The sequence below is a fragment of the Lepus europaeus genome, chromosome 3 (genome assembly GCF_033115175.1).
Source record: "Lepus europaeus isolate LE1 chromosome 3, mLepTim1.pri, whole genome shotgun sequence".
NCBI classification, from domain to species: domain Eukaryota; kingdom Metazoa; phylum Chordata; class Mammalia; order Lagomorpha; family Leporidae; genus Lepus; species Lepus europaeus.
In genome coordinates, this window is record NC_084829.1 from 41,490,496 (window position 1) to 41,500,715 (window position 10,220).

General features: G+C 49.0%; 1 protein-coding gene across 1 annotated transcript in view; it reads right to left on the reverse strand.

Moving 5' to 3' along the window:
• Window positions 1-9,631, reverse strand: part of TREML2 (triggering receptor expressed on myeloid cells like 2) — a 31,730-nt gene extending 22,099 nt beyond the window's left edge. Inside the window, 1 exon segment of the mRNA XM_062187192.1 lies at window positions 9,592-9,631. Within this exon segment, the coding sequence (XP_062043176.1) occupies window positions 9,592-9,631 (40 nt within the window).
• Window positions 9,632-10,220: the final 589 nt, after the last annotated feature.

Consider the following 10,220-nt stretch of genomic DNA (forward strand, 5'->3'; position numbering starts at 1 on the left):
AGAAACTGCACATTTTTCTTCTTTTTCCTTCAATTTGTTCTCTTTTTTAAAGAGGCTTTCTCTCAAATTTTTAGATTTTTTAAAATTTATTTGAAACGCACAGTTACAGAATTAGAGAGAGAGAGGGACAGAGAGGGAGAAATCTTCCATCCACTGGTTCACTCCCCAATGGCCTCAAAGGCTAGGGCTTGGTCAGAGGGAAGCCAAGAGCCAGGAGCTTCATCTGGGTCTCCCATGTGGGTGCAGGGGCCCAAGCACCTGTGCCATCCTACACTGCTTTCCTTGGTACATTATCAGAGGTGGAGCAGCCGGAACTCAAATTGGAACTCATATGGGATGCCAGCTCTGTAGCCGGTGGCTTTACTCTCTATGCCACAGCCCCAGGCTCTTGATTTTTTTTTTAAGATTTATTTATTTATTTGAAAGGTAGAGTTACATTACAGAGAGGCAGAGGCAGAGAGAGAGAGAGAGAAAGAGGCCTTCCATCTGCTGGTTCACTCTCCAAATGGCCTCAGTGGCTGGAACTGGGCCGATCCGAAGCCAGGACTCAGGAGCCAGGAGCTTCTTCCGGGTGTCACATGCAGGTGCAAGGGCCCAAGGACTTGGGCCATCTTCTATTGCTTTCCCAGGCTATACCAGAGAGCTGGATCAGAAGTGGAGCAGCCAGGACTCGAACTGGCGTCCATATGCGCTGCTGGCACTGCTGGCAGCAGCTTTACTCACTATGCCATAGCGCCAGCCCCTTGAGTTATTCTTTTTATCTGCTTTTATCTTGTTTGGTCACAACAGAATTATGTCTCTTTCATTAAACTTCTCAAAGAGCCACTTAAGAGTTCCCTTGGCCGACGCTGCAGCTCACTAGGCTAATCCTCCACCTGCAGCGCTGGCACACCAGGTTCTAGACCTGGTTGGGGCGCTGGATTCTGTCCTGGTTGCCCCTCTTCCAGGCCAGCTCTCTGCTGTGGCCCAGGAGTGCAGTGGAGGATGGCCCAAGCGCTTGGACCCTGCACCTGCATGGGAGACCAGGAGGAAGCCCCTGGCTCCTGGCTTTGGATCAGCACGGTGCTCTGTCCACAGCAGCCATTGGAGGGTGAACCAACGGAAAAGGAAGACCTTTCTCTCTGTCTCTCTCTCACTGTCCACTCTGCCTGTCAAAAAAAAAAAAAAAGAGTTCCTTTGATTTTCATTTTGAAATCCACCTGTTTCCACCTCACACTGTTGGCTTCCTCTGTTTCCCTGGGCTTGCTCCTGTGCTCACTTTGCATCTCCTGAGCTGACCGCTGGCTTATTTATTTTTAACCTCTTACAAGTTTTTCAACAGCTATTAATTTCTACTCTCAGTATTAGCTATGCCTCACACATTTTGATATGTAATATTTATAACATATTGTTATATATTAATAATTGATATAAAATGTTATTTCATTTCAAAACAGGCCATTTTAGCTTTGGTTTCTTAGGCATTCTTTTTTTTTTTTTTTTGACAGGCAGAGTTAGACAGAGAGACAGAGAGAAAGGTCTTCCTTCCGTTGGTTCACCCCCCAATGGCTGCCACAGCCGGCGCACCACGCTGATCAGAAGCCAGGAGCCAGGTGCTTCCTCCTGGTATCCCATGCAGGTGCAGGGCCCAAGCACTTGGGCCATCCTCCACTGCACTCCCGGGCCACAGCAGAGAGCTGGACTGGAAGAGGAGCGACCGGGACAGAATCCGGCGCCCCGACCGGGACTAGAACTCAGTGTGCTAGCGTCGCAAGGCAGAGGATTAGCCTAGTGAGCCGCAGCCCTGGCCTCTCAAGCATTCTTAATTTTGTTGCATCGTTTGGAGAACTCACTGTGTATCACATTAATTCTGTAGAATTTAAGCTTCTTTGATTTCCTCATTCAAGGTTCACTTTTATAAATATTCTCCAAGTATTTGAAGGAAAGAACAAGAGGACTTCAAAGAGCTCATGGAAATGAAATTAAAAGTGTTAGACTGGGGGCTGACATTGTGGTGCAACAGGTTACGCCACCTCTTACAACGCCAGCTTCCCATATCAGAGTGCCAGTTGAAGTCCCACCTTTTCTGCTGATGTGCCTGGGAAGGGAGTGGAGGATGGCCCAAGTGCTTGGGCCCTTGTCACACACTTGGGAGACCTGGATGGAGTTCCTGGCCCCTGGCATTAGCCTGGCCCCATCCCGACCATCTTCAGTCATTTGCAGAGTGAACCAGCAGATGGCACATCTCTGTCTTTCCCTCTCTCTGTCATTCTGTCTTTCAAATAAACAAATGAATCAAACCTTTAAAAATAAAAAAAGTTAAAATATGAGTTTATTTTGGTGCAAAATCAAGTTTGGAATCCACTCACAGTGTGTTCATAATGCACATTTTCCATGGAATATTAAAAAAATGCACCAAAACATACTTTTGCAGGGTGGCATTGTGGTGTAACAGGTTAAGCCGCTGCTTGCAATGCCTCCATCCCATGTTGTCATCCCAGCTGCTCCACTTCCAATCCAGCCTCCTGCTTGTGTACCTAGGAAGGTAGCACAAGATAGCTCAAGTGCTTGGACCCCTGCCACTCATGTGGAATAGAGTTCCTGTCTTCTGATTCGAACTGGCCTACCCTGGCCATTGCAGGCATTAGAGGAGTGAATCTATGGATGGAAGGTGTCGTTCTCTCTTTCTCTCCATGTCCTTCTGCCTTTCAAATAAATAAATTTTGGGGCCAGCTTTGTGCCATAAGGGGTTAACCTGCTGCCTATGATGCCAGCATCCCATGTGGGTCCTGGCTGCTCCACTTCTGATCCAGCCCCCTGCTAATGCACCTGGGAAATCAGTGGAAGATGGTCCAACTACTTGGGCTACTGTGCCCATGTGGGAGACCCAAAAGAAGCTTCTGGCTCCTGGCTTTGGCCTGGCCCAGCCCCTTCCATTGTGGCCATTTGAGGTGTGAACCAGCAGATAGATCTCTATATATCCCTCTGTCTGTAACTCTGCTTTTCAAAATAAATAAATAAATCTTTAGGAAAATTTTTTGCAATAAAATAAGCTCATAACTTTAATTCCCTATCTCCATGAACTTTTTGAAGTACTCTTGCATATTATCTGTTTTTACCTATGTAGAATATCTTATATATGCATGTGTACATAAACACTTATATATTTATAAATAAGGTATTTTATCATATATTTAAAATACACTTATGTAGCTGAAAACATTTTTAAATAGGCAAATACTTTATATACTTGAAAATATTTATTCTGAAATATAACTTATAATGTACTCCTATAAATATATATCATAATTTATATATTTGTAAATATTGTATAAATGGTACAATATCTGGAATTTATTAGTTATCTGATTAGAACTTAGATTTTTCTACTCTTGTCTCATTGATCTTTGTTACTCAACAGGATGTGACTTTCGAACTAGAGTTGTGAATTATTTACTTCTTGTTGCTTGTGAACAAATATTTAGGCACACATATGTTTACAATGGCTCTGTGGCCTTTTTCAAGTGTGACTTTCTTCAGTGTGTATTCTATATCTCTGTCTCATAATATTTTACCTGAAATTCCATTTTGTTCAATATTATGGGCTTCACAACAGTCTGTTTCAGTTTATAAGTCAGACACATTTTTCTTTTTTATACTTTAAAATCTTTTTTTTTTGGTAAATATATCTTTTATAGGCAATATATTGTTGGAATTTTAAAAAACACATCCCGACAACAGAGAGTTTCAAAATCTTGTGAAATCAGAACGACTGGTTTTGGAAGCAAGGGCAGGTTGTCTGGGGCAGGAGTTGGTCTTCCTGGGGCTCGAAGGAAAGCTGTCAGGTCATCCTACCTCCTTTGCCCGTGTGGTTGGCCCTCACCAGCTGTGACTGTCCACACCACTGAGCTCATCAACTTATAGACAAGGGTCCTTGCCCGTCCCCTCTACCCAGTCTCCCCCAGCCAACCATTCCTCCTCCCTAACCTTGCTGGAAAAAGAGCATTGTGTTTGGCATCAAAAGGCCAAGGGTGGAACTCATCCTGCCTCTGACACACTGTGCCCCCCTGGGGGAGCTCAGTCCTCTCATTGATGTTATAAAGGAATGCCTACCTGCAGGGGTAGAAGGCCAGTCTCAAACAAAGGACGTGAGCATGCTTTGTCTCTGTTCTGGCTTTTGCATTTTGTTTTTTAAAAAGTGCCCCCACACCAGTTGAGTCTCAGCTGCTCCACTTCTGATCCAGCTCCCTGCTCATGTGCCTGGGAAAGCAGCGGAGGCTGGCCCAAGTTCCTGGGCCCCTGCACCCACTTGCGAGACCTGGAAGAAGCTCCTGGCTCCTGGCTTCAGATCAGCTCAGTTCTGGCCATTGCAGCCAGCAGGTGGAAGATTCTCATTCTCTCTCTCTCTCTCTCTCTCTCTCTACCTCTCTCTGTAACTCTTTCAAATAAATAAATAAAAATGCTCCCAAAAGAATTGACATAGTTCTTATTTTGTGGCCCATAGTCATCTGAGAAAAAACTTTCCCATCCGTTTGTCTCGAGATGTTGCTAAGGTCTCTTATCTGCAGCCTCTAGCTCCACTCGGAGCCTTTCCCAGGTAGCCATCTTCATAATTAGGGTACGTCCTTTCTTGCACTTTCCATATATCCAACTACCTTTACATAGCTCCTTGAAAATACATATGAAGAGTCTTCACAAAGTTCATGGAAAATGTGCATTGTGGGGGCCGGCACTGTGACATAGTGGGTAAAGCCGTCACCTGCAGTGCCGGCATCCCATATGGGCGCCGGTTCTAGTCCCGGCTGCTCCTCTTCCAGTTCAGCTCTCTGCTGTGGCCTGAAAAAGCAGTAGAAGATGGTCCAAGTCCTTGGGCCCCTGCACCCACATGGGAGACCCAGAGGAGGCTCCTGGCTCCTGGCTTCAATCAGCACAGCTCCGGCCATTGCGGCCATCTGGGGAGTGAACCAGCAGATGGAAGACCTCTCTCTCTGTCTCTCCTTTTCTCTGTGTGTAACTCTGACTTTCAAATAAATAAATAAATCTTTAAAAAGAAAGAAAATGTGGCTGGCGCCTTGGCTCACTAGGCTAATCCTCCGCCTTGCGGCGCCGGCACACCGGGTTCTAGTCCCGGTCAGGGCACCGATCCTGTCCCGGTTGCCCCTCTTCCAGGCCAGCTCTCTGCTGTGGCCAGGGAGTGCAGTGGAGGATGGCCCAAGTCCTTGGACCCTGCACCCCATGGGAGACCAGGAGAAGCACCTGGCTCCTGCCATCGGATCAGCGCGGTGCGCCGGCCGCAGCGCGCCTACCGCGGCGGCCATTGGAGGGTGAACCAACGGCAAAAGGAAGACCTTTCTCTCTGTCTCTCTCACACTGTCCACTCTGCCTGTCAAAAATTAAAAAAAAAAAAAAGAAAGAAAGAAAGAAAATGTGCATTGTGAAAAAAAGTGTGTGCAGTGGGGGTTTCGGCAGCGCAGGGAGGCGGTGATTTGGGCGGCACTCAGAAGTGGGCTTCGGGCAGCGCGGGCAGGGCTGCGGGGGGGTGCAGGCCCACCTCGGCTCCTCCCTGCTAACTACCTCCTCGCCTGCCTCATCTAGAACATTCTTCCTGCGTCAGCTGGCTCTGAATCTCTGAGAGCGATTTTACAGCTCCATCCAGGGTGGGTAATCGGTAGTCAAGCAAATTTTATCCTGTCTCCCTTCCCTGAGTGAGGGGAAAGAAGTAAACACGAGTTTGCCTACACGTGCGATTCCTTCCAACTTTCCTTTATCCCATACAAATTTATACTTCGTGACTTTTTTTAACTGGTTATAACTTCTGCCTGAGTTAAATTTTTGTCACATTTGTTTTTATCTGTAAGGAGTCATGATTCAATCTAATTTGAAAGTTATGACTTTTAAAAACTTTTCCTCTGCTATTGTACTTCTGTGACTCTATCACTACACATAAATCAAAATTTTTGTTTCCTTTTTTTTACTTTTGCTACTATGTGGGATTCCATGTAATATAAACTGTGGATTTTACTTTTCCATCCCCTCTAGTGATGGCTTCAGCTCCTTACTATCAAACAACACACAACGCTCACACACACACAAGAGCAGAAAACAAATGTAAAATTGTAAGACTTTATCTGGAGCATGAGCCCAAGCCCTACCCAGAGCCTCGAATGCAGGTGCTGGGTACATTCAGGTCCCAGTCTCCCAAGCCCCTCCCCTTAGCCTAAAGAGTCCTGGCTCTGCTCTTAGGGTTGCAAATCGACCACTTATTAATGAACTTACCAAACTGGGGGAGGGGTGCAGTCAGCCCTACCGGGTCCCCTAATCACGGACCCCTGAGGTCCATGATCTCTCGCATGGGTGACATCTTGATGCTCTACCTTGTCTCGAGGGGTTTCTTTTCCAGGAACTCCAGGCCCAGAGCAAAAGGCAACTCCCACCTGCACTGAGACCCCAGACTGACTGAAGCCCACTTTGCTGTCATCAAAGTTCCCCACAGGACATGTTATCGCTGACCAATCAAAGGAAAGCCATGAGCACCACTGGCCAATCAGGGACGAGGACACACACCAGACATTCACGTCTCTAAGGACCTTTCCCTCTCACCCTTTGGGGATCCCAGGGATTAAGCTGTAGCTGCCGGCTCCTGGTCTGCGCTCTGCAGTGAACGCCTCCTTTCTTGCGCCATCCTGGTGTCAGTGATGGGCGTTCCGCGTGCCAGGTGAGCAGGCCCAGGTTTCGGGGTGTTCTATCTCAAGACACACCCAGCCAGCATTGTCAAAAGACAAAATTACAAACGCTTCGGTTTAGATCTCGATGGGCTTTTATTTGCAGTTTTAGAACCGGGTAACAATTCATCCTCATGAAATAGCATAAGCGCTGCAGTGAGCAGAGGTCGTCTTCCCAGACAGAAGGGCTGGAGAGAGCAGAAGCCAAGGACGAAGAACTCATTGGTCATTTTGTTACTTGTGAGACAGTGACAGGGAGACAGAACAGCAGAATTGGCCAACATCAGGTGACTTCGTGTTACTCTTTTGTAAGGATTAAAACAGACAGCTTCATCGTCAGGACGATTGAAACTGCCTTGTTTGGGAAATTTGGTTGTCCTGACATTCTCTCTCTCTCTCTCTCTCTCTCTCTCTCTCTCTCTGAAGGTCAGTAGCAGCTTTGTTTCACTTTGCTCATGTGAAACTTCAGCATGAAGAACTCCATCTGGGTTTCTAGTTTGCTGGATTGCAGGATCTTAGTCCAAAAGAATAGGTGCCAGTGATTTTTGTCAACAGCGTTAACACCAGACTGACAGATGGGACAAAGTTGAGGGCTGAGAAGTGTCCCCCCAGCCCACGCACCGTCACTCGACTGCCACCCACGTGCCCATTTGACTCAGTGGGGAAAGGACAGTCGCTCCAGCAAATGGCGGTGATGGGCTGTGCGCCCCGGCCCCACCACACTGCAGGCTTTTACCTCTCTGACACCGTGCACAAAGTTCACGCAAGAACACAGCAGAGCTGTCTGTGAAAGGCGAAAGCGGTGTAGCTGTCCGAAGGGGACAGAGCAGGTGGTCTTGGAGCAGGCCGGTGCTTCCCGAGCAGGACACAGGAGCCAGGGACCTTGCATATCTGGGACTGGCATGCTGGGTGTGGCATCTGCACGTATTATTTCACACAGAAGCCCCAGATGATCCTCAGGAGGCTGAGAGCTGCCAACTCCACCCTGAGGGCTCCAGGACTCTCACTTCCTCGGGTTCTCGCCAGAGTTCTATTCAACTTCCCAGGGACAGATGGAGGAGAATTGATGGTAAATGGGAGTTTCCTCTCTGCTGTGGCCCAGGGGTGCAGTGGAGGATGGCCCAGGTCCTCCTCCTCAACACCTTGGTTTCCAAGCAAAGTATCACAAATTCAGAAACAGGAAAAACTGGGAATTTATCCTCTGCCTCTATCTCTCTACGGTTCAATGTCGTAGTATTCAGTGTACTACTTTTGGTAATTGGGAACTTAGTATCAAAATGTTTCTGACAGGTACTAGGGTTTACTTGGCACAGCAAAAAAAAAAGAATGAAGGCTTGTTTTTCACCTAAGTATATTTGTCTTTCATCGACAGTACAAGAAACAACAAAACTTCACGCTCTGAGCTGTGTCCATCTCAGTCTTGGCTGGGACTGTTTGAGTCGATGCTGTGGACTGACCCTGAATTTTCATTCTGCCTCCCTTCCACATCTAAACATCTGTGAAATCACTTCTCACACTCCCTGGCCGCTAGGCTCCCAGATACAGCTGAGGCTCCACAGGTCAAGGGCATCTGTATGAGAGTTAAACTCGGAGCTGTGCTGAGAGGGACGAAAGACACCTGTTCCGCTGGTAGAGACCATGGCTGAGACACGGCAGAGAGCTGGGGCGGGAGCGGAGCAGCCAGGACTTGAACAAGTTCTCCGATGTAGGATGCCAGCATTGCAGGTGGCAGCTTAACACACTGCACCGGAACGCCAGCCCCGATTGCCAACATTTTTGCACCAAAATCACTTGTTGCATTTTCCAGGAACTCTCTGAGTACCCTCATAGCCCCATCCTGTGGTGTGGCTGTGAGAGTCATTTCCAGAAGCTACGTGGGATTTTCTTCTGTGAACCATTTACCATGACTCTGTTTCTAAAAATCCCTTTCCACTTGGATTTTGCTTCCTGCAATTGAACCTCAACTGATTCAAGCCCCAGGAAAGCGGATGCCGTTTTGCAGAGTGAGGTGGGAAGACAGTGGGTAGCACATACAAGCAGGTGTTGGGGGTCTTTTGGCTGCCTTGATCCCTCATCCATAGCAGGGTGGGAAGTGGGGACGAGTGTGAGGATTGGATGCACACCTTTGGAGACCCCCGTTCATGCACCGTGACCCTGCGGGGAGAGACGAGGGAGGGCTCTCCTCCAGCCTCGGCGGAGGGGCTTCCAGGTCACAACGTGGAGTGCTTGTCCAGTGTCCCCTGCAGTTTGGGAATGACATGGCTGGCCGTGTCCGGGACTTCCGTGGGCAGAGACCGCAGAAGCCTCTGCTGTGCGGGAGGGGCAGTGAAGGGGCGGTGGCTGCACGGGGCCCACCGGGACTCCGGGAGTTGACGGGTGAGTGCAGTCAGTGGAGGCTTCTCGGAGCCCTGAAATTGGAGCATGCATTTGGGCAGCAGTTGTCCCGGTTGTCACAGATGCTGTCCGATAAGGCTGCCTGGAGGTGGCGGGGACTTCAGTGGAAGGAGACTAGGAGTCTGCTGTCAGGTGCTCGGAGACCGTGGGCGGAGTCAGAGGCACTCAGCCAGGAGACAGATAGAGCTGAGGCACCGAGGGGACTGCAGGTGGCAGGCGGAGGCGGGGCTGGGCACTGCCTGTCAAATGGAACCTTGCCTGTCAAAAGACCTTCCATGCTCCTCCCACCTCTTCCTCCCCCTTTTGCCACGCCTGCAGACCCACAACGCTGCAGCTGGAGGGTGCAAATGGCAACGGAAAGACAGAAAAGCCGATCTGTGCCCTGTCCCTCCGAGGGGCTGGAATCCAGAAGCTTGGGGGAGGAAGACTTAATCAACGGTGCCCTCTTCCCCACTCTAATTACTACAGTGAGGCTCATCATCAGGGGTCTGCTCACCGTGCGTGGACACAGCCATCACCCGTTTGTCAGCAACCATAGCCCGTACAACACTGTGTGATCCGAACAGGGTTGGCCTCCCCAGCTCATGCAAATATTTAAACCCCAAAACTGTATGTCAATGGCACTGAGTGTGGAGGCTTAACCCAATTCCAGTGTCTAGAGACCGAGCGGTTCCGTCGGCTTTGGTTCGATTCCCATGATCGGGTCACAGTACTTCACAAAGAGAGACCTCACGGACAAACACGTTCCCTGCCTCCCTCTGCCTCCTGGCCGGCCACGTGGTCGTCCTTCTGCACACTATCTGCCGTGACCACCCTCATCAGATGCCAGCCCGTTAGGGACACCTGACCTTAGATGGCGAGCCTCCAAAACCACGAGTTGAAATAAATCTTCCTCGCGGGTATTTAATCACAGCAACGGCAGCTAACGCAGCACCAAGAGTGAACTCTCCTGAAGATTATGGGCTCTGGGCAATACTGATGGACGTTCATGCATGGGGACAAATAACCCCTGCTGGTGACGGCTGCTGAACCTGTGTGGGGCAGGAGAGGTACAGGCACTCTCTATACTTTCTGCTCAATTTTGCTGCAAAGCCAAAACTGCTGGGGTGGGCATTGTGGCACAAG